This window comes from Hemicordylus capensis, chromosome 1 (assembly GCF_027244095.1).
Source record: "Hemicordylus capensis ecotype Gifberg chromosome 1, rHemCap1.1.pri, whole genome shotgun sequence".
In the NCBI taxonomy this organism is placed as follows: Eukaryota; Metazoa; Chordata; class Lepidosauria; order Squamata; family Cordylidae; genus Hemicordylus; species Hemicordylus capensis.
In genome coordinates this window covers 394967374-394991258 of record NC_069657.1, presented here as the reverse complement: position 1 = coordinate 394991258, position 23885 = coordinate 394967374, and the positions used below count along the sequence as shown (strand labels likewise).

Genomic DNA, 23885 nt, shown 5'->3' with positions numbered 1-23885 from the left:
TGAAAGGAATCTAAATAATCTGTATCATCCAAGACACTCTGCAGCTGAGACCCCTCCATATACGCTATCACCTTGCCCAATAAGAGGAGGTTAGAAAGGGGCCTGTGACTGTTCAGCTTGGAGGAATCAAGGGAGGACTTTTTTAAAACAGTGTTCTCACCACTGCCTCCTTGAGGAACAATGGCATCCTGCCCTCCCTTAATGAAGCGTTGATTATAGCCTCCAACTACCTTACCGTACCTTTCCTGGCAGATTTTATTAGCCATGAAGGGCAAGGGTCTAGAGCAGCCCTGCTCAATTTAGGTCCCCCCAGCTGTTTTTGAACTATAATCCCATAATTACATGGTCAATAGCCAGGGATTATAGGAATTGTAGGTCAACATCTGCAGGAGGGCTGAAGTTGAGCAGCCCTGGTCTGGAGTGCATGACGTTGCCCACACACTGCCCAGGATCTTGTCCACATCCTTCAAGTCTGTATCCTCAGACCTGTACCTCAGATCTTCTATAGTGACCTTGTGCCATGGATATGTTTTATAGAGGTGTGTGGTTCTGGAATAAGTAACGATCCCTGGCTATATAAGGGACGTGTTGCAACCTTAACTTCTACAGAAAATGAATTTCTGCAAAAATTAGACAAGGTTTGGCAAAAAGGGGAGTTCAGCATAGGATGCCTAAAGGCAGTGCTTGCTTTCTTAAAAGTAAAAGGCAGCAAATAAACAGGGGCATTCCTAAGTCTTGGACAAAGCATATATTAGAAGAAGTCAAAGTAGAGTATGCTCCAGAAAGGGCGTGTATCCAAATGTCTGTTTCAGCTAAGAATGAAAAGCCCCAGCTTGCTTGCTGTTCACAAAGGAAGCCAAAGAGCTGGAGTAGAAAGTTGGATTAGCCTTCTTAAAAGACAAATAAAAACTTTAAAACCTGGCTTTTGCTAATTCCCCTTTCCTCCCCAGAATTAGTGTGCCTCCCAAGGCCCCAGTTGGAAAGGGGGATGTTTTAAAGTCGCTGACTTCTGAACAAGTACTTCTCATTTCTTTTGCATTTCTTGCTTTTCTCTTCTAAAGAGCCTTCCCCTTAAATATTTATAAAATGTATTGGTGTGTTCCAGTAACCTGAGTTTCTCTTCCACTTTTGGTACAGACAGGGTTTGTACCATTGGATTTGATTTACAAATGGGTGTTTGGCCATCGAATGAAACAGATTTGCCTTTTTGTCTTGAAGTGCCAGCAGAGCAAAACAAATTAATACTCTAGTTTGTTTTTTGGCCTTCCTGGAAGAAGCCCCCAGCTTTCTGCCCAAAATGAAACACTGGTTCATTCGGGCTAATGTATTACACTGATGTCCCTATGCATGGAATACTCCTGTTGCAAATTCTTTGGAGCAGATAATCTTGACTTCTTGTGCCTGAAGAAGTTTGTGCACAACTGGACACGTAATACCAACTTCTGCTGTGTATTTGGGGGTTGAACTGCAGCTGAGCTTCACTTGGGAGGTGCTTTGTTTCAGCAGTCAACAGCCTTGAATATGGTCTGTTTTTTCACTTGGTTTGAAAGGCTCTTTGGGATCCTTCATCATGAAAAGTGCTGGATTAATGTGAGAGGTTTTCATATGTTCCATAACTGCTTGGTGCTGTTGAGATGTCATTACTGTTTTACAGGCCCCAAATGCATGCTAAGCACTTCACTGAGCAAATAAATTACACAAGGCTCTGCCCAAAGCACTTAACATCTAAATTTGCACATGGCGCAACAAAGAAGCAGTAATCAAACCACAGGGATGGAAAGGGCATAGTCGGGTCATAAGACCACGTTTTTGCTCAGAAAGAGGCATGCTCTGTGCACTGTTGAGTTTTTAAAGGGGGCAGAGGATTGTTCCAAATTTGGGTTAAGCCAAGTGTTTGTAGTGCAGATTAAACTGTAGTCTTGTTTCAGAGCTTGGGTTTTCCTGCAAGGCTGCATGCAGGAATTGAACCTGTTTCTTCTTTGCCCCATACACTTGCATTGTAGAACACAAAGGTGCAAGTCCGCATGTGTGACGAAACACAGATCTCTATCTTAGCTCAAGATTGCCTGATAGTTCCTTTGTGCTCTGAATGGGATACATCCCTCCCTTTTGTTACTGAATGAGGGCAATCCTTGCTTTTGTCATTGAAGAGATAGGGCCATCAAGCTACAGGCCTAAACCCTTCTTCACCATAGGTAACCAGCTCAAACCAGACCTACCGTTAGACATGTGATTTCAGACCCGTTAAGGAAGGAAAACCTCAACCCTGGGTTTGCCTAAGACCAGCATTACATCAGAGATGCACTCTTTCCCATTGGATCCCAGAGCTGTCTATATCTGGAAAAGTGGGGGAGCCTTTCCCCACTTTAATCACTGTAAAATGGGGGCCAAGAACCTCACCAGTACAGTCATGGGTTGCCAGTAACCAGGCACCATGTCACCAGCTGCTACTAGTGTCCAGAAAGGGAGAAGCTGTAGAGATAAATGTTCGCTCAGCCAAGGACCTGCTTGCTGCTAGACTAAGGTAAAACTCAGTGCTAGTTAATGTTTTTTTTTTAATTTTCATTTGAATTCCTGTGTGCCTTCCAGTTTCCTCTATTTTCCCCAGCTGCTTATTCTGCGTGCAACCCTTGATTTATGTAATAATTTGCACATGCAGGAGAAGCTCGTTACTCACAGGGGTTCCATTCCTCGCCTACTGCTGCCAGCAACGGAATCCCGGGTAACAATGTATTAGGGCTGTGGGGAAAGGGGGGTTAGGTTCCAGGCTGGAGGAGGGGGGGGAAGTGCCAAAATGGCCCAGAACTTGCAGTGGCATGGTCTGTGGGTCCCCAGTGTGCCCAGGAATGCCCTCCAAAGGGGAAAATACCCCCCAAACCCCCACAAAAATGTGGGGGGGGGAGTCTTGTTTTTTAATAAGCCACAAAATGTCTCTTCCTGGGCTCTGAGAGACAAAAAGGTGACCGGAAGTGACCTCCGTGGTCACTTCCGGCCCTCTAGGAACTGTGGATAAATGGGTTTTAACCCATTCATATCTGCGGATACTGAAAAAGGGTGCCTATGAGATACCCCACAGATACGCGGAGCCACGAATAGCAAGGTTCTCCTGTACTTAGAAGTGGCTTCAGTCTGATTTAAAAGGTTCTGGAGGGTTACTTGCAAAACTCTTCCTCATGTGCCTCGTAAGGTCATGCACTACTGTTGAGTTGTTTTCAGAATAATATATTCTTGTCTAGAGCTGGATCATATGGACTCTGGCTGCACAGTGCCTGTAAGTCCCAATTCTAGATTGTTTAAGTCTGGTCAGTGGCTTTAGATCAGTCTTCATCTGGTCGCAGCCTAACTTGAAGGACTGGTGTGCTCCTAGACTGGGATCAAAGCAATCTCTCTACTGAGGGTAGATCCCAGGAAAGCATGGAGTAACCCATTTTATCACAGCATGTCTCCACTGTACTGTAGCTTAGAGTAGATCATCACCCCCCAAATACTGAAAAGGAGTAAGAGTATATATGCCAAGACAGATAGTTCTTGTGCCAATTATAATAATATAAACCAAAATATTAACTGCTTATCAGAAGAATAAACCCACTTTAAACCAAAAAGTAACTTCCCAAAGTCCTCCTGAAAAAATAACCTTTTATCACTGGCTGTTCCTATTTATCTATCTATCTATCTATCTATCTATCTATATTATTAATTCTTCTGGGTGTGCCTTGGAATGTGCGTCCCAGCGCCCAGCTGATTGGCTGGGTGGCAGAGGCACCGGATTGGCTGAGGCGTACCCAGGAAGATTGGTCGCTGCTGCGGCGGGCCGGCCATGGAGGCCAGAGGCGGCGGCAGGCCCAGCCACGGAGGCAAGGCCCAGGAGGAGGGAAAGACACTGGGGCCAGAAGTGGTGGTGGAGAGGAGAGGCGGCTGGGCCCGGCATGGGCCAGCTGTGGTTAGGAAGCAGAGACTGGGGCAGAAGGTGTGGGGGGGAGGTAACCGTCGGCCCCAAAGAGCGCACAGATGCTCTGTATGGGGTCGGCTAGTCTATTTATAATTCTATAAGGGATACCCATGGCTAATGGAGGAGGAGCCTGTGGCACTGTGGTAATTGGGCAGTGGAGATTCCATATGCAGATAGGGAGGAGCCTGTGATGGTTAAGGTCAGTTGGAATGCAACTGTTACTGGTCAGAAGATGTTCTTGTCAGTAGAGGAGAGGAATCTATCCATCTATCTAAATATAGTGGGCAGGGGTCTGCAAAGAAAGGGGTCGTGAGGGAGGAAAGAGCCCCCAGGAGAAGGAGGCTGCTGCTGTGTGAAATAGATGAGAATTAACTCAGGATGGGAGGGGGGAGGGAGAGCGAGTGGAGGAGAGAGAGAAAGAAGGGAGGAGAAGAGAGAAAGAAGGAAGGGCGAGAGATGGGCCTGAGCCTCTCAGCAGCCTGAGGGGGATGAGCGGCCATGTTGGTGGCAGCAGCAAGGAAAGGCACAGTCAACAACTGCTTCTGTTTGGGGCTATCGAGGCCATTGATGGAGGCAGTTAGGCAAGGGATGGGCCCCGGGCCTGTCAGCAGCCTGAGAGGCATGAGCAGCCATGGGAGTGGAGGCAGCGAGGAAGGGCCCGCACAACTGCTGCTGCTGCTCCTGCTCCTGTGGGGAGGAGTAAGAGTGTGGCTTGGGTGAGGGTGGGGACATCTCTGGGGATAGGGGCCTCAGCTTGGCCAATAGGTGCCAGCAATGTTGCAGCTGTGACCAAGTGGGGTGGAGTAAAGGGATGGAGGAGTGACCAAGAGGGGTGAGGGAGATGGAAGCAACGGGTTGGAAGAGGAGGAGCAGGAGCATAGCTCAGGTGAGGGTGGAGAGATCTCTAAGGTGAGGGGGTCTGTGGCAGGGGGTGAGGGAAGCAATCAAGTACTAGTGCACAGGTGCTCTGCACAGGTTAATCTAGTTAATACTGTTTTGATTATCTTAAGAACTTTGCTGATATTTCCTTTTGTGTTGCTTTTTCGATTGTGAGCCCCTCTGGGGACAGAGAACCATTCTTGATATGTAAACTATTTTGGGAAATTTTTAAATTGAAGAGCAGTATATAAATATTCTAAATATATTTTAAGCAATTGACTTTTCACTAAGGAGCATCTATCAAATGAACTTTCCATTTTCTCCTGATGATATAGCCTGAGTGTGTGGCAGTGATTATTCTCTTTCCCCTTCATATATTTTAGAGAAAAGCATTTTTGTATAAAAGAGTATTTTCATCATGTTTAAAAAAGAGAAAATATGATGTTTTCTTACAGAATACATTCCTTAGCTTAGGTCTTGTGAGGCTTTCCACAGTTCATTTTGAAGAAGTTACCTGGTACTTGATCCCATTATTGCATCTTCAGTTTAGACACCAGCAGATCCGTGTACTCTGTTCAAAGATTATGGCAACAGAAACCCCAAATCCTGTTTTTGGATAAAATTTAAAACAAGTTTGGTACTATCATGCTTCTGTAATGGAAGGAATACTGATGCCAGCACCACACTATGACTTAAAAGGCTTTTGTCATAGGAGAGTACAGAAGCTTAACCTGACATTTAGCCCATATGGTCCATTATATTTATGGGCACTCTTAAAGTTAGTTCTTGAGTAGCTCCAGAAACTTAAAGCAGTTCTGTTGAGTAAATTAGAAGACTTAGTTGGATCTTCACTTGAGAAATCCCAGCTGCCACTTTTTTGGATTCTGGTTTCCAACACCAGCAAATCCAAGCAGAATCCTACAAGGACATAACTACAGTCTCATACAGACATGTGTGAAAATAAATACCCCTGCCAAGTTCTTATTCCCAAGAAGAAAGAAAACTTAACCTAGTTTCTTAGAAAAATAGACTTAATTCCTTTGGAGACTCTCAAATGAATCTGGCCTTTGTGTCGTCGTCTTGCGCCTGCAGCTTAGACTCGTAGAGCTTGGTGTCTTCCCAGGAAGATGAAACAGGAGGAATACATTTGCAGCTGGCTTTCGATGCAGTAGAAATAACCTGACACCCAAATGCAGCCAGTCAGAATCGGAACATGCCCAAAGCTTAGAGTCTGTGCTTGAGTTTCTCAATAATAAAATGGAAAAGAGAACGAGTGGGCATGATTCAGTGAAACTTTGTGTACCCAGGGCTTCCTTACACAACAGTGCTTAATGGGAACATGGGAAGGGAACAGGTGTTTCATTCTTCCTTCCATAGAAATAGGGCTGTCTCTCTGTTCACAGGGATGCACTGATCCTTGGCAACGTACTGCACTAGGCTCGTGCAGCTTCAATGAATTGCACCAAATATCATAAGTGAAGAGCAGTCTGCCTACTCCAAGATGCTCTGTTTTCTTTAGTTGTCAAAACTTATTAGAATCACAATGGAGATTGTCGCATTGAACCTCAAAGTGCCTCAGTCCTGATTCTTATGGAAATAAAATTGAGATTATGTCACCTGGGCCTATTTATCCCAAAAAATGTTCTCAATTGCCAGGTTCACTCACATCACTTTTCTGTTTCTCTTCACAGGTATCTTACCCGATATTCTGTTAAATCTGTAAAGCCCATCTTGAACAAGGGACATAAGTGGTGCAAGGTCCCCATGCCTATATCACACCCCATCCTCAAAGATAACATTAATTATGGAGCAAAGCCTCTTCGTTTTAACCATTAAGGTGAACTTCATCTTGTGTTGACAACAGATTGCAGCTGTTTAGTGTTTGGACTGTTCTGCCTTACATGAAAATTTGTCAATTCATTGCAAGTATTATGATAGTCTGGAAGGAACCAAATTAACATTGTGCGCGTTCCTGTAAATATATAGGAGTTACTAGATAAGGGTCAGCTTCACGTTAAGGTAAATTGTAACTTGACTGGAAGATTATCTGATGGCAGAAATGGCCTATTTCTCTTCGTTTGAATCCCAATTAAACTCTTAAGATGAATCTTAGTATCATGTGGTCTTTCTCACCCATTTTGCTAGCCCAAACCTGTGCACTCTAACAATAAAATGAAGAAAACAATTGTAGCTCAGTGCTCAGATGCAATATTTTATTATTCATTGTGTTCTTAATTTGTGCTCTTAGTTGGTGACAGGGACCCACCCAAGGTTGGAACTAGGAGATCAGTGTTTAAATTATATAGAGATGTTAAAAGAAACAATATGTTTGTGACCCTTTTATTTATTTTAAACCCTTTCTTTATCATGCTGCCACCACCAAATTAAATCCTAATTTGGGTTTATAACACTAACTTTGTTTTTGTGCCCGAGTGGTAACATGGGGAGAAGTAGACACAGTTGAAACAGATTTTAAATTCTAAACCAAATAAAATAACTTTATTGTTGTACAATGACTTCAGTGGTTTCTATTCTCTACAATGCAGGGTCATATGCATAATGGTTACTGAAACAAAGTAACAACTTTAGTATTTACTAGCAAGCCAGTACACTACTTCTTATATTTCAATCTGGCATACAAAACTGTGGTACTCATATAACATTGTCAGTGTGTCAACAAAGGCTTAACTGTAAAGATACTGAGGTGTCTAAGGTAAAACAAGCTTCTTTAGACTAACACCTTTCCTAGGACACAACCTCCTTTGCTGTATTACCTGTGTATTAAACCATCCACGCCCAGAATTCACAAAGTGATAGTCAAGCTGGATTTGCAGAGGTATTCCCAGGTGTGTACAACCTACCCACCAACCTCCCAATTCCACCCTCAGTCCTGTTCTACAGACCCTAACAGATATCATAACCAGAGATCCTCTCTCTAGCCCTAACCATTCCTATCTGTAACTCATCCAAGTCTTGTCTGACTCTAGCTCCCTCCAGCCCTATCTGTGAATGTCTGTTAGCTCCAACTGAATTTTACAGACACCTGTTTACTCCATTCCATAGCCCCCCCTTAACATTCTCTCCAGAGGAGATTCTGAAGTTTAAGTTCATTTTGATTGTCAGTGTGTACTAGCCAATCACCACAGTTGGTGTTTGCAGCTGTTTGCTACTGGGAGGTAGACACTTAAGATTGGCATTTTCATTCCCCTGCCCAGAAAATGCAAAGAGAGAATGCCTGCTCCAACACAGGAGGAATGCTTACAGCAGAGTAGCTGCTGTGAAGATGTAACTGGACTCCATTCCAGCTCCTGGCCAATCAAGAAGGCTCCAATTTGAAAATTAAACAATGTTGCTTAACTTAATTGTGAATTGATTTGCATTTTTTGAACTTCTAACATTTGGACTTTTTCATGGGTGTATGTGGTAGACTGAGCAAGAGAAGCTGTTGTCAAGTTGCTGGGAAACAAGGATCTTGCTAGTGTGGCTGATGGGCAAGGACTAAGGGTAGAGAAGCAAACTTATCAAGCTGTTAATCTCAGTTCTGGTGACTACCAAGATCTCTGGCAGAACAGAACTAGGAGAAACTGGATCCTAAAACCTGCCCAAATTTCACTGCTGGTATTTGCTGCTAGGCCCAAATGCATGACCCCTTGTAGTCACTGGTAAACATACTGTGCTGTGTCCCAGAGCAGTAGCACTCTGGTAATGGCACTGTGCATGCAGGGTGGCATGGTATGCAACTGTGTGTGGAGCCCTTGCCACTGAGCACTCCTGTCCTGTGATGCAGCCCCATCACAACTGTCTATATGCACACAGGGATATAGGTGGTGCTTAAGTCTCCCATAGCCCCTTGCACAGTATGTAAGCCACAAGTTCTGTAATAGCTGAATATGCCATTTGGAGATCTACCAGCAGCAATCACTGACACCATCATTGAACCAAAATGAGCAGAAATGACAGCATTCAGGTGTCATTCCCACTTTATTAAATCTCAGTGCTTGAGCCTAATGTATTGTGTTGCAGGCTGGAAGTTCCTCTGAATTTCAGAAATGGCTTCCTAGGGAGGGAGTGCAATGGAGTACTTCTGCCAAAACAAAAACTAGATTCTGATCTCCCAAAGCACAGCCCTCTGGATGAAACTTGTGCATTTGGGGGCTTTTTCGTCATGACCTTTCAGGACTATATCCAACCTATGGAACCTATACAGAAATATGCAATCAGCCCAGTGTAAGCTAGGCTTTATATGGGCACCTATTTTCCTTTAAGTGTCAGTACTGTATTGCCTTGTGTCAAACTGTACTTCCTTCAAGGACAGCAAAATTGCCTATAAATGGGCAGCTGGTTAGTTTTATTTGTGCAATTGGAACTGGGAGGGTTTTTTGTTTTGTTTTTTAAGGTGAGGAAAACTAAAGGAAATGTTGGAAGTCCAGGCAGTGTGTCAGAACCAGAAAATCACCCGGACTGCCCCATTAGACTATTGTGAAACATGCACAAAAATCTGCAACCCTTGACACCACACTTAACTACATGGCTTTAATCTTCTGTGTGAACATGGCTCACAATAGCAACTTGGATTCCTGATTTCCTAATCCTAGGTGGTCTCTCTCTTTTTAGTTTGGAGAATGGCTGACTTGGGTAGAAGAGCAGGTTTACAATTTCATCCAGACTATGGAGCAGGATATACATGGTGAGGCTAGCAGTCTTCTCTGGTTGTCTTTAAAGTTGTCTCACTGACAAGTCGATTGATTTCACATTGTTTAAATAAATTCAAGTACATATTTTCAAATATAAAATTAGTTCATAAATTTCCCCCCTCAATTTACAGCCAGGATGGGATCCTCACAGCATGAAGGGCAGGTCTAGGTTCTTCTCACCAGTGCCGAAGTAGATGTAGCCATGTTGTTTAGTATTGGGAACATGATAGAATGTGAGGCCAGGCCACAGCAGGCTTCGTAGCACTACCACTCTGCCTCCTCTCTCCACTTGGATGCTCCACGACCCTGCACAAAAATAAGATACTACTAGATTTCACCATGAACAAAATAGGCATTTTTCTGCAGTAAGACAAACTAGGATCAACTGCAATCAGTGGCTCAGAACAAGCACATTATTCAATTTTTAGCCAAGCAAGGCAGTGTAATTTGTGTTGTCCTAAATGATTCTGCCACTTTTGTATTTTGAGAGTTCCATAAACTAATTAAAAAATCATGCTAATATGCCTCAGTTATCATGGGGTACCTGTCATCAAGCCCTGAGAATGAAAACATAGCCGCACTATTAGACTAGCATGGATGATCTTTCACTACAGATTACTAACTGGGATTCTTCCAACTCCATAATTCTGGGATTTTCTGGGTTGGCTTTTTGTTCCAGCAGTTGTAATTGGTTTTCCCCCATCCGACATTGCCATATATACTACGAGGATTAACTAACTACTTTCTTTTGCTGGGAATAAGACACCTAAACTGTCTCAGGAGGACAAATCAAGTCAATCTTTATTACAGTCAGTGACCAACAAGACAAAACAAGAAAGGCATTTTATACTATGCATCCTGCTTGCCCGTTTCTTTTGTGTGTTGGGTGGTAGGTAGCACTCATCCTGCCCTACTACCCAACCCACTTTGGTACCTTAGGACCTACTCATGGGAACAATGGGATGATTTGAGGTCCCCACTTTTGCCTATGGGCAAAACAAGCAGTGCACACATTCTCCCTCAGAAGAGGGTTGTATCCACTGCCTATCATGGGTTGACTCAACCTCCTCCTCTGACACAGGGCAAATCACAGAGCTTTGCTATAGTCAGGAGAGAGGAGCAATTCCCTCCACCTCCATTTTTCACCCTGTCTCTCCAGTCAGTGTTGAAAAGTTTGTTCCATGATTTTATCAAGTGTTAGATCTGGCTTTTTGTTCTTCATTCCCCACCCACCCAGTTGCTGGCTAGTTATAGTCAGGGAGAACCAGGGAGACAGCACCGTGGGATTGCGACAGAGCTCCCTGACCACCTCTGCTGCAGCACTTCATGGCTTCTCTAACATGGCTGACTGCACCCTATGCAGCAAAAGAGAGGCATCCCCCTCTCTCTGAGGACTCTGCCACACATTCCGTGTGTCAGGCCAAGTGGGTGGCAGCAACCTCTCCCGCACCTGACACCTTGTGCAGGTTTGCATGAGGCCACAGCCCTTTCGATGTGTTCTTCAATGACCAACTCGATATTTGCAAGGGCTTCTATACTATGGGTTAAGGAGCTCTTACCACTGGTTCCACCTGAACTTCCTAGGTTAAAATAAAAATATGTGCTAAATAAATAAGTGGTGTCAAGGCTGCAGCCTTTATGGCCGATTCCTCACTAGATGCCACTCAGTTGTCAGTCAAGACCCTAGCATCAGATGTTACCTTCCATAGAAGGTGGACCAGAAGTAACCTAGCCAATTCAGCCTTCAAAGGTGGGAAACTGTTCAGGGATGCATTAGAACCCATTTTGGTTGAAACCAAAGATAGAAAGAAGGCCATACCCTCCGTCAACCAGAGGGAAGCACGTAAGACCTTCCAGTCTGCATCTTCACACTCAAAGGGTTCCAAACTTGGGTTTCATTTCCGCCAAAATAGACGGGACAGGCTCCCCTGGTCAAAACCAAAGTTTTCCTTTCGAGACAACCCATCCCACAGAGCTCAATAGGCTGGCCAGCCCACCAAGCTGGGTTACAAACATAGTGGCAACCAATGACTTCTCTGAGACAGTCCACAGCTCCCCTGTAGGTGGGGGGCAGATTGCAGGTGTTCACACACAATTGGCAACAGACATGCAAGGATGCCTGGATTCTCCAGACTGTGTCCCAGGACTACTAGCTGGAATTTTCCTTCCAGCCCTTGAATCAGTTCCTGCCCTCCCTGAAGTCCCACAAGGAGTCCAAGCATACCCTGATGCTGGAGGCCATATGTTACCTGATGCAGATACAGGCCATCGAACCGGTGCCAGAGGCCAAAAGGGGACAAGGTGTTTATTCAATATTGTTCCCGGTACCCAAAAAGAATGGAGGGCCATTCTGGACCGCTATTCAAATTTGTCAACAGGTTTCTGAGAAAAAGGGGGGGTTTCGCATGGAGATCCTCTGCTCAGTTCTGATGGCCATCCAGTTTGGGGGGGGGGCTTCCTAACTTTGGTGGACCTCAAGGAGGCCTATCTTCATGTACCAATACACATCCAGTACAGGCGCTTCCTTCACTTTGTGTACTGCAACGTCCGTTACCAGTATCGGGCACTTCCCTTCAGTCTTTTGATTGTGCCAAGGGTGTTCACCAAGATAATGGCGGCACTCATGGCACACTTGAGGACCAAGGGCATCCATCTTTATCCCTGCTTGGATGATCTGTAATTAAGATCACACTCACCTCAGAAGAGCTTGGAGGATGTCCAGGCCACCCCCTTGGTGTTGGAGGCCCACGGCTTCATTGTCAATGTTGCAAAGAGTTCCCTCAATCCCAGGACTAAGATGGGGACACTGTTCAGGGGTGGTGACCCTCCCCCCAGATCACAGATGCAAGCTGGTGTCCAGGTGCGAGTTGTTGGTACGGCGGCCAAGGTTCGACATACTGTCACTGAGTCAGCTGTAGGAGATCATGGTCTCAACCATAGGAATAGTCCCATGGGGTCGGTTTCACTCATGTCCCCTCCAATGGTTTCTCCTGTCTTGGCAGGATCAGGTCATGGAGAGATCATGGCTCACGATCAATCTATCGGAGTGCGTACGGCTCTCCATGCATTGGTGGACGTCGTTGGCCAACCTGAGAAGGGTTAGGTTCCTCCCAATCAATTGGGTCCAAGTTATGACATATGCCAGTCTTCAGGGCTTGGGGGACAGGCATTGTTACCACCTTCTGGCACAGGGATTCTGGTCCGAAGCAGAAAGAGCAAGTAGCATAAACTGGCTGGAACTCCGGGCAATAAGGTACGCTCTTCAGGAGTTCCTTCTCCAGAACTGTCATGTGCTAGTTCAGACCGACAGAACAACTGCAAAGGCCCATATCAACTGCCAGGGCAGTGAAAGTTCCTGGCCTCTGATGAGGGAAGCAAATCTTCTTATGTCCTGGGCAGAGGCCAACCTGCTGTCCCAGGAGGCAGGCCATGTCAGGGGGTATTCAACACAGTGGCAGACTGGTTGAGCTGGTCTCAGATAGATCAGGCAGAGTGGTCCCGGGGCGATCAGACATTCTCTTGGATTGTTCGGAGGTTCAGCTTGCCAGTAATCTATTCACCACCCAGGAAAACACCAAGCTGCCCTGATTTTTGTCCAGATACATGACACTAGGGGCCAAGGGGGTGGATTCCCTGACAGCGCCTTGGCTGGAGGGCCTGACTTATGCCTTTCCCCCCACAGCAATACTCCCACAGACGGTACGCCAGATACATTAAGCAGCGGCAGAGGTCATTCTAGTAGCTCCACATTGGACATATCAGCCTTGGTTTTTGGACCTGGTAGAACTGCCCATAGAGGTATCAACGGCCCTGGGGTTCCACAGTCACCTTCTCAGGCAGGGACAGATTTTCCATCCGGAACTAGAAAGGCACAATCTATACGACTGGAGATTGAGCAAGAATCTTTAGTGGCCTGTGGATATTCCCAGTTGGTTCAAAGCATCATCATGGCCTCCCATCGCCCTTCCACGGTTAAGATTTACCAGTCAACCTGGAAGGCATTCTCCAAATGGTGTGACATGCAAGGGGTTCCACCGTTGTCAGCTTCCATACCCCAGGTCTTGGGGTTCCTGCATAAGGGCCTCGATAGGGGCCCTTCGACACCCGGTCTTTGCCATTGCCTCTGTCTTAGATGTGCAGGACACCCCTACTCTGGTGGGGCACCCGTATATCCAAAGATTCTGTAGGGGAGCAGCTGTCCTAAAACCTCCTACAGTACATAAGTTCCCCACGTGGGACCTGAACCTGGTTCTTAGGGCCCTTACCAAGGCACGCTGGCACGCTTTGAGCCCCTCAGGTCGGTATCCCTTAGACCAGGTTTCTTAACCTTGGGGCCCCAGATGTTGTTGGACTACAACTCCCATCATCCTCAGACATGGCCTTGAGTTGTAGTCACACAACATCTGGTGGCCCAAGGTTAAGAAACCCTGCCTTAAACTATTGTCTCTTAAGATGTTGTTTTTGGTTGCAATTACAGCCGCAAGAAGGTTCTCTGATTTAGGAGCTCTTTCTGTGCGAAAGGAGCTGTGCTTGTTTCCCCCAGAATATGTTCTACTTCATACCAACCATACTTACTTACCAAAGGTGAATTTGGTGTTTCACTGGTCCCAGGAGCTGATGTTGCCATCCTTTTGCCCTACACCATCTTCGCTCAGAGAGGAGGAGTGGCACACGTTGGATGTACACAGAGCCGTGAAAATTTACCCAAGGCGTACTAATGCTTATTCAGGGTTTCTGAGTCTCTCTTCGTTTCCTTTAGGGATTGTTCTCTGGGCAAGAGGGTTTCTACATCCACCCTGGTGCAGTGGATCTACCGTTGAATTCAACTGGCTTATTCTGCTGCAGGTGTGCACTTCCCCATGGGGTGTTATGGCACATTCTGCTAGAAGCACCGCTGTCTCAGCTGTTCTTTCCACTCTGGCCCCATTGGTAGACATCTGTCAGCCTGCCATATGGTCAACCATGTCTACCTTTGTGAAACATTATAAGATTCAGAACTGGGCTTCAGACGATGCTGCATTTGGCAGGAGGGTCCTGCAACAGGTGGTTCCAACTTAGGGACCAGACTCTCCAATTCCCACCCAGTTTTCTGCAGGGGCTCTGGTAGGTCCTGTGATAGGCAGCAGATACAACCATCTTCTGAGCAAGAATGAATAGTTGACACTTACCTGAAAGGTCATTCTCCTCAAAAGTATGGGTTCTATTCGCCCCACCCAGTTCGTCTGGGTACTTTCCCTTTCTACCCTTTGGGCAGCATTCCTTTCTGGGGAGACTGTTCTCCCTGGAGGGTGTTGTGTTAGTTCTAGGTGATATACCTGGGGGGAGGGTTCTTTAACCCCCGCGAGTGTTGTGAGTCGTGTGGCATTACAATCTGTTTTTCTTACCTTTTCTGGCAATGAAGTGTCAGTGAGCTGGCTACATACTATGATTGAGGGGACTGCTCCTCCCTCCTGAATACAGCAAAGCTCTGTGATTGTCCCTGTCTCTGTGCTGGATAGTGGTGCTGTCCCTACAGGAGGTTGAGTCAACCCATGATAGGCAGTGCATACAACCCATACTTCTGAGGAGAACGACCTTTCAGGTAAGTATCAACAATTAATTTTGCAACCCTACCTTGAAAAACAACACTGCAGAACACTGCATACACAGTCCCTCCTAACACAGAACACCACATTTTGCCAAACACACTCCCCAAAGATGACCCAAACAAAACAAAAAATCACTGACCTAGCATCCATTTCTGCCACAGTGCTTGCACTGCAGTAATATCACTAGCACAGGTTGCTTTCTCTAACACAATTATGACTCTGCCCTTACTTGCAACAGCTGCCACAACAGCACCCTTAACAGCCAACACGCCATAAGGTCAACTAGAACAATGTCTTCAGCCACATTTTGACCGAGTACACCTTGTAATGCAGATTGCAGAGCAGACTAGAGCAGTGAGTGAAGCACAAGTTAGTCTCAAGGCCAGACATGGAGCTCATCACAGCAATCACCAAGAAATATTACATAGAGCTGCCATCTGTGGTGCCAGGGACACCATGCTTCTAGATTTGGAAGTGACAGTGATACTGCTGCTAGGGGTGGAATGTAGTAGCAGTAGGTGCTCCAGAACCCTTCTCCTGGTTCACCCCAACCTCCTATCCTCAGCTTGCCTACCCTCTGCAACCAGGTCCCTCCACCTGGGCAGCTGATCGGGGTGACCCCTTTGCCCTTCATCTTTGGGTCACATAGGTAGGACAAACAATGCTCTGCCCATTTACCGAAGGTGTCCTGAGCCAATCCACCACTCCAGTCCTCAGCCAACCTGCCAAGGCGATTGTTTCCTCAGTGGTCAGCGTGATCTGGAGTTCACCTATCATCTTCTCAAGGAGAAGAATGTCAGGCAAAGCCTGGCTCAGTATTGCTGTCTTGCACACAAGCTGTTCATGGCAACCAAGAACAGCTCAAGTGCCAAGACAACCTCGGAAAGGAGTCCCCAGTCCTGGTTGGATAGGTCACATACTTCCATGACACACCTTGCCAGGCTATGGATGGCTGCATCTTGCTCCTGCAGGACCCGGAGCACGAAAAGGGTGGCATTCCACCAGGTCGGAATTTCCTGAGGGATCAGGTGTTCAGGAAGACCCAGCTCAAGTTGACTCTCCCTGAGCATACGCCTAACCTTTTCGCTCTGGTGGAAGTAAGCTGCTATCTTGTGGCACTTCTCCACAATAACAGCCATGGCAGATGCTGCAATGGGGATGTCTCACCTGCCCGCAGCCCCAGAAAGACCTGCATAACCAGGTATTAGGGATGTGCATGGATCCGGTTCAGAAGCCCTTTATGGGCCTCCGAACTGGCTCGAACAACCAGCGGGTCCACCAGCATGAAGGTGATGGTGTTTTTGACTTTTAGGGCAGGGGAGGGTACACTTACTCCTCCCTCCACTTTCCCCTGCTGGCGCTCAGTTTGGAAAGGGACCATCAGGGCAGCTGCGTACCTCCCTGCTGCCCCGTTGCCTCCTCGATCCTGATGTCACCAGAAGTACCTGATGCGCCTGCATGCATTGTGTGCCTGACGTGTGCATTTGCGCACCAACACACACAGGAACATCAGGTACTTCTGGTGACGTCAGGAACAAGGAGGCCATGGGGCAGCAGGGAGATACACTGCTGCTCTGACAGACCCTTTGCAAACAGAGCACCAGTGGGGGGGGAGTAGAGGGAGGGGTAAGTGCACCCCCACTACCTTCGAACTTTCCCCATCCCTGCCTGGTACAGAGTGTGTGCCACACAACAGAGGAACACGAACTGACCCTGTTATGTTGGCGGTATTTTTGGTGACCATTAATCCTCAGCTAAGGTTTGGCTGCCCAGACAGCCATTCCAGCACCTGGTTATCCATGGCTGCCTATAGCTCACCTGCGCTGTGTCCAGCGTCCAGCACCTCCACATGCAGCACAGCCCACCTGTGCTTCACTGCATGGGAGGGGCTGGCCATGCCACTCTCCTCCCCACAAAAGGGAAGCAATGTTCCTTCCACTGGGACTTGTTCACAGATCCACCCTGAAGTGCATGCTGGTGTCAGGCCCTACTGAACACAGCAGCCCCAACACAGGCTTCCTGCATGACTGGTAGAGGGAGGGCACAACCCACCTGCTAAAAGTAGTGCGTGAGGGGGATGTTGTAGTCGGAGGCAAGCAGTCAGACCACCTGGAATGGCTGGTCGTCCAAAGCAATAATCTCCCCAATGGCCCAGGTGATGAAAAAATAAAGCAGTCGTAGCACTGCAAATAAAAGGTTTGTGTGTATATGTATATGTATATGTATATGTATATGTATATGTATATGTATACACACACACACACACACACACACACACACACAGAGATAAGCCCAGTAAGCACTCTCTATCTTTGTGGGCCAGGACAACTGGCTGGCCCAGACCAACACCACCACTCTGCTCTCAATGTCTCTCTCTGATCCTTCTCTCCTGAGGAACAAAAGCAGTATCTCTCTCTGTCTTCAAGCAGCCCCTTCTAGACGTTTTGAAAATTCCTCAATTGGCTTCCCCCTCCCACCCAATGGGGGCACAGTTGCCTATGCCAACACTTGATTTGAATGACAACAAGCCAACCAAGAAGCAAGGAGATCTCAAGCCAATTGGAAGCCAGTTCCAGCAAGCCAAATCAGCAAGAGAAAAACACAGACAAAATGGTGGCTGCAGCATGAATTCCTCAAATCAATTCACATCAAATTGAGGCTGATTCAATACAACCTCAAATCAGGCCCTCCTTTTGGGGGGAGATTCAAGGTCAAATTCGTGAACTGCCTCCAATTTAGCACAAATCGAATTGCACATCTCTATTGTGAAGGCCGTGTGCTTCCCCTCTCCATTGATGGAAAGTACCCAGTTTTTAAAGGGGAGGCACAAACAGTAGTACTGTTTTATCACCAAAGCAAGAATACATGTAGGCTGGATACAATAGTGTTGTATAGTCCCACACTCAAGGAACAATTAGCTAGAAACAAAATGCAGTTGGGACACTTGTTAACCGGTTGCCTAGACACACTCTCAAAAAGGAAGTTTGGCTAGTGCACATGCTTAGGAAAATGAAGAAAGTAAATGACAGGAACACTTAACAGGCCTTTCAGCTCAGGAAGAGTTCATAGAGGAGTTAATTTTCCTTGGAGCCTGCTTTGACTCCACCTTTGCAGGAAGTGTGCACTAGGGCAGTAAAGGGATTAGTTTCAATGTTAATTATGCTTTGGTACTGCTGAGAAGATTAAGAGACAATGTGAAAATAAACTTTCTTCTAGAACAGAAAGGCAATGGACTGCTCAGTGTTTTTGTACCTGAACTGGCTGCCTGAGAACATAACATGGGAGTGAAGCAAGCAAGAGTATTAATTCAGTTCTGAGGCTAGGAGATGTTTTGAGAAAACAGAAAAAAAACACCACCAAATATTGCAATGAAAGGAAAGGGATTCATGGATGAAAGTCCTCATGTACATCCCACAAAGTCAATATAGAGGCACCAGAACGAATTCAGAAATGCATCCTGCTAGTGATCCTGGCAAATGTTTACTACTATATATATTCCATATCAAAAGGGACCCTTAGGATGCCAAATTGTATGCTATTTGTAAGTATGTATGTTGGTTACATAATTTATACCTAAAACCCATCTGTAGGATCATTATTTGAGATACTCAGAGAACAGCAATTACCTCTCCTTTTCTGGGGGCCAAGCTGCTATGTCCTCTCCAACTCAGCCTTAGCCAGCAATCCATATTTTTCTAGACTGATTTCTGAAACATTCTCTCTTTGGGACATCCTCTTTGGGACTACCATTAAAGGCCATTCAGAAATACAGCTGGTGCACACAGCAGCTGCCTGCTTTCCAAAGAGAGGACAGCATACAGATGGCTGCTTTCTCTGTTACCTGCCAATCAAATTTCAGATCCACCACAATGTCCCATTTCTCTTGTTTAAGCTTTGAGCAGCAGATTTGAGACCCCACCTATCCCAAGAGAGCCATTCGCTCCCCCATGCCACCATTTTAGTTGCAATCAACCAAGTGCTTCACATAATGGAGACCAAGTCTCAATTTAGAAAGATTTGGGCCAAATTCCCCACCAAGACAAGAGCTCCTGTCTGTAACTTTCTTCCTTGAAGAGTTCAGGCTGTGAGTTAAGGCTCGTGTCGTTCACAAAGCAAGAGGCCATGATTTCTGTAGGACTTTTCAAAACGTTGGCTCCCATAACAGTGCTCTCTTGGATGACTGTCACCAGCAGCTAACCGTGATGGAGAGGCAGCTGACAACTAGTGAGGAAGCACTTCAGAACTGCTTCTAATAAATGATTGCAAAACAAACATCAGCTTGAGGTTGCTACAAAACCATATGCCTCACTTCACCCATTGTTGCCTTTTGCTACTGAAGATGCCACAGTGAAGTTAATTGTGTATCTGCAAGGGAAAAGAGTATGCTCACAGTTAAAGCACCCAGTAAAAAAAAGCATGAAGAGGGGCTCACTTCTCTACCATAAAATCACTTGGAACCCCGACATGCTATTCAGCTATCATGTGCCTCAAATTCCTGCATGGGGGGTCGGGGGGAGGGAAGAATGTGTGCACCAAAGGAATTTCACCGTGTCTCTCTTAAATACTTGGAAATTCTCAGGAGGCGCTAAGGAAACATTTAAAATTATGTTCATCACAAACAAGACCATTTCAGGTGTTTTTATGGAATCAAGCACAACCCAAACATATCTAAGATATGATCAGGTGGTTAACTAATGCTCCATAAATGTGACTGATATGAATCCAGCCAATTTTAATCATCACTAAGCCTGCAGTCCTATTGATGACATGTGTAGTGAGTGGCCCACCCAAGAGGGATGTGGGCCTACAGCTTCCATGCCAGCCAAGAACCCATTCTTGCTGGCAGCAGAGGCAAGGGCTGTTCCATGCACACTATGCTGTGTGTAATTTCTGCTGCACTGCTATTATCAGTATAGCATTTGCTTTCACTTTTAATTCTTGTACCCTCAGAACTTTTTTGTTTTTAATAATTAAGTCCAACACTGTCTACAAATAAAGAAGGCATGTTTCTTGCTTCTGCTGACACTATCAGTACCTTTGGTGGCTGAGTTGCGCAAACAACAGCAAGTACCAAGCACTGGTTGAGGAAGTGAAGGAGGAGTGTGGCTCTGTATCCTGTGCTGTACATGCTGGGATATACAGTAAGTACATCAGCACTGGCAAAGCATTCACTAAGGATAAGTGACCTAGTGTACAATGCACTCATGAGAGAGGCTTTGCACAATTACTTTGTTATTTTTCAAATTTTTAAAAAAATAGAATTTGCTTTTTAAGCTGCACCCGCCAAGCCAGCTAAGCCAAATGTTGTCTGGATTAAAAAATAAAACTGCCTGTCAGGGCTCCAGGAGGGAAAGGAGGGAGCTGCTGTGTGGGAGGAAAGAGCCTGGGAAAAATATCCTTTGGATGAAGATCTGGAGCTTCCCATTCCCCCTATGGAGCAGATTGCAACCTCCACCCTGCCAAAGACGGGTGGGAATGCTGAGGAGGTGCCTTACCATTTTCCAAACAGGACATTGCTCTGAACATTTTTCTGTTCAACCAACCACTGGCTCTTTTTGCATGGCCCTCTCTCAGCTGCCAGGACCCCAGTGCTGCATTTTAAACATCCACCTCCCTCTCAGCTTCTGCTTTTTCTCCAGTCTGCCACCAAAATCCATACGCTTCATCCCCCATGTCTGTCTAGGCTCTGGCCTGAAGCTTGTATGATATACAGGCAATGGAGAGACTCAAATTACTAAATGTAAAATGAGAGGCTCTTGAAACAATAGAGTTAATCTACTTCAAATCCACTCTTCCATAACACTGATGCTTTGGATGAATTTCAAAGCTCATTGTTGGGGGAGGCGGGGGGAGAGCAGCTTCCAAAATAACATACTCTTTGGGAAAGCTGCTTTTCCTAAAAGATTACATTAGGGTAATAAAAATGATGGTACCTATGTTAGATGGTCTAACAACTAAAAGCAATAGGAGAATTATACTTACTATTAGGGTCCCAGAGCATGATCTAAGGGAACATGATACAGCCACCTTGGTGAAGCTAAGTAGGTATTGGTATTGTCAGTGCCTGTATGAGAGGTCCATGTATGCCACCCTTGGGGGTGAGGCTATAGCTCAGTAACAGAGCATCTGCTTTACATGCAGAAGGTCGCAGTTTCAGTTCCTGGCATATCCAAGTAAAGCTAGGAAAGACTCCTGCCTGAAAGCATGGAGAGCTACTGCCAGTCAACCAGGGCTGCACAACTTTGGCCCTCCTGCAGATGTTGGCCTACAATTCCCATAATCCCTGGCTACCGGGCACTGTGGCTGGGGATTATGGGAATTGTAGTCCAAAAACAACTGGGGGGGCCTAAGCTGAGTAGGCCTGGTAGACAATACTGAGCTAGATGGACCAATGATCTGTCTCAGTGTGAGGCAGCTTCCTATGTTCACCATTCATCCGACAGCACACAGTAATGGCTGTGTTCATGTGTACCTTTTTTCACATGTACTTTGCTCTTTATTCTCTTGCTGTGGTACTGTAACTGCAGCAGGAACTAACTACTTCACTTCTGTAGCATCCACATGTGCACTCCCACTGAGATTTAATCCTCCCCATTTTCCTTTCATGTTTAATGCTGCCAAAAACATTGTGACTATCCCATAGCCTTTTTGCAAGACAAGAGAGCTAGAATATACTGTGAAAGGTTTTTTAAAATCTAGCTGTTTAAAAAATCCAGGTCATCTTGTTTTTGAAAGCTCTGGTGGTACACGGAACCTTTCTTCTTGGGTGCATGTTTCCACAGGGATTTTAAAACACACCTTATTATTTGCTCAGCTGGTCACTATGGAAACCATCTTTAGTGCGTGCTAGAGTCACATAGCGTCTACCTGAAAAGGCCCTGGATTAGTATGTCACCTTCATGGATTCTTCAAATCCTATTGGCTACACAGAATAGAAGGAGTGTATTTCCAAACGAAACAGCCTTCCTTTCAATGTTTCTGCTTGATTCTACGCTCAAGGAGCTTTGTCCAAGCTTTTGCCATCCAAACAAATGTGACCTTGTTGAAAAATAGATTAACATTTTAATGAAGGGGTGGGGGGGAGAGAAGGCAATGGACTTGCTTTATTCCAGTCTTGTTCTGTTTCTTCCAATTTTAAACTTTCTCCTTTATCTTATAACAGAAGCTGTTGCAGCACAACCTACAAGGAGCCCTGTGGCTCCTTCTCATTTCTCCTAATCAAGTTATTTGTTTTGTTATAAGGACTTATTGTAGTCCCTTCATTTAGTCAAATTAGGGGGCACTTCAGAAAAGCAAAACTAGCAGCTCCATTTATGCTGGAGGAAAAACACGGGGCTGAACAGTGAGATCTGTTCTAGCACTCAGCAGGATAAACTGAGATTCGAAGGATGCATCCCATCCAACAGGTTTCCCCTGCCCAGTCACCCCACCCCACCCCCTATTCTGTTGCTGATGTTCACAGAAAGAAGAGCTGTAGTCTACACCCCATTGTGAAACCTGTCACTGCACTCTGCTTCCTACTTTTTCCTCATGAAAATCACATTCCTAATTAAAGAAGTGTACGCTTTTGTACAATGGGTCAGGACCTAACTCTCACATTATCTCTCTTCCTGACCATTATACCACCTCTCCTCCTTCATTAAAGGCAGATTCTCATGATCAGAATGAGGCAAGTTACAGGAATCTGAGATCCCCAAGCCACACACACTCCTGCAACGTGTATTTTGAGAACCCAGAGTTCTACTGGGAATCCAGATCAAGCCTGTATAGGCCAGATCAGATCAGATCCTAGATTACCAAACCAGGCTCAGTCTGGGTTCACCACAGCAGATGATCCTGGATTCCTGATAAAACGCCAGGTTTTCACAGCATGAGTTGCAGGAGATTCCAGATCTGCATTTCAACTCACATCACCCCAATCATGACAACTGGCCCTAGAGAAAGCATTTTTCTTTTCCTTGCTTTCTTTATTTTCAATTATTCTGTGCTATGGCAACTTATTACTTGCATCTTCTAGAAGAAAATGAAAACTTATATATATCATGACCCCATCTTAAGGCCTTCCTCCCCCCCACTTACACTTTTCAGGACATTTATGTTATTGTTATTATTATTTATATAGTGCTATCCATGTACATACCACTGTCAAATTTCTTGGGGCTCGTATGGTTGCAGTTGCATTGACTTGGCATTTATTACATTGTTGTTTTTTAAAGAAAACCTCAACCAGCAATTTTAGTAGGAGGAAGTGCACAATTATGGGAAATAGGCAAAGATTAGTTCTGCAGCAGCAAGAACCACAATGAAATGTGACAAGAGTGCTGGGGCAGAAGCACCTTAATTGGCCACACTCCAGAAAAACCTGTGGGGGGGCCAAACTGTATCCAGTGTATACAGCAGGGGGGAAGATGTGAATTGAGAACCTTCGCTTATAACAAAAGGAAGGAAATGCCCTAGGTCAAAGTGGGTGGGCATTTAATGAGAATTTAATTATAGCTTATCCGGTTTGTATCATGCTCATAAACTTGACCCCAACCTCTCCTCACCATCAGAAATCTAAAGGAGGGGAAGGAAGCGGTCATGGCCGCCCCTCCCCCCCAGAAATTCTAGAGCTGAGCCAATCAATTTTTTTTTGTTTCTTCCCCCTTTACATTACACCACAGCACATAATTAATTTTCATCATTCATTTCAGATTGATAACATGACCCACTAACATCACAATGTATAGACAAAAATAGAAGAAGTGGAAAGACTTAAGGAGCAATTCAAACACA

At 45.6% G+C, this 23885-nt stretch overlaps 2 protein-coding genes across 2 annotated transcripts in view; one reads left to right on the top strand and one right to left on the bottom strand.

The window, feature by feature from the left end:
- The window catches only part of MRPS18A (mitochondrial ribosomal protein S18A), a 48503-nt gene extending 41159 nt beyond the window's left edge, over positions 1-7344 (top strand). Inside the window, exon 7 of the mRNA XM_053304197.1 lies at positions 6520-7344. Within this exon, the coding sequence (XP_053160172.1) occupies positions 6520-6664 (145 nt within the window). The 3' untranslated portion in view covers positions 6665-7344. The remainder of the gene's footprint in view (positions 1-6519) is intronic.
- The window catches only part of RSPH9 (radial spoke head component 9), a 35504-nt gene continuing 18917 nt past the window's right edge, over positions 7299-23885 (bottom strand). Inside the window, exon 5 of the mRNA XM_053304195.1 lies at positions 7299-9828. Within this exon, the coding sequence (XP_053160170.1) occupies positions 9668-9828 (161 nt within the window). The 3' untranslated portion in view covers positions 7299-9667. The remainder of the gene's footprint in view (positions 9829-23885) is intronic.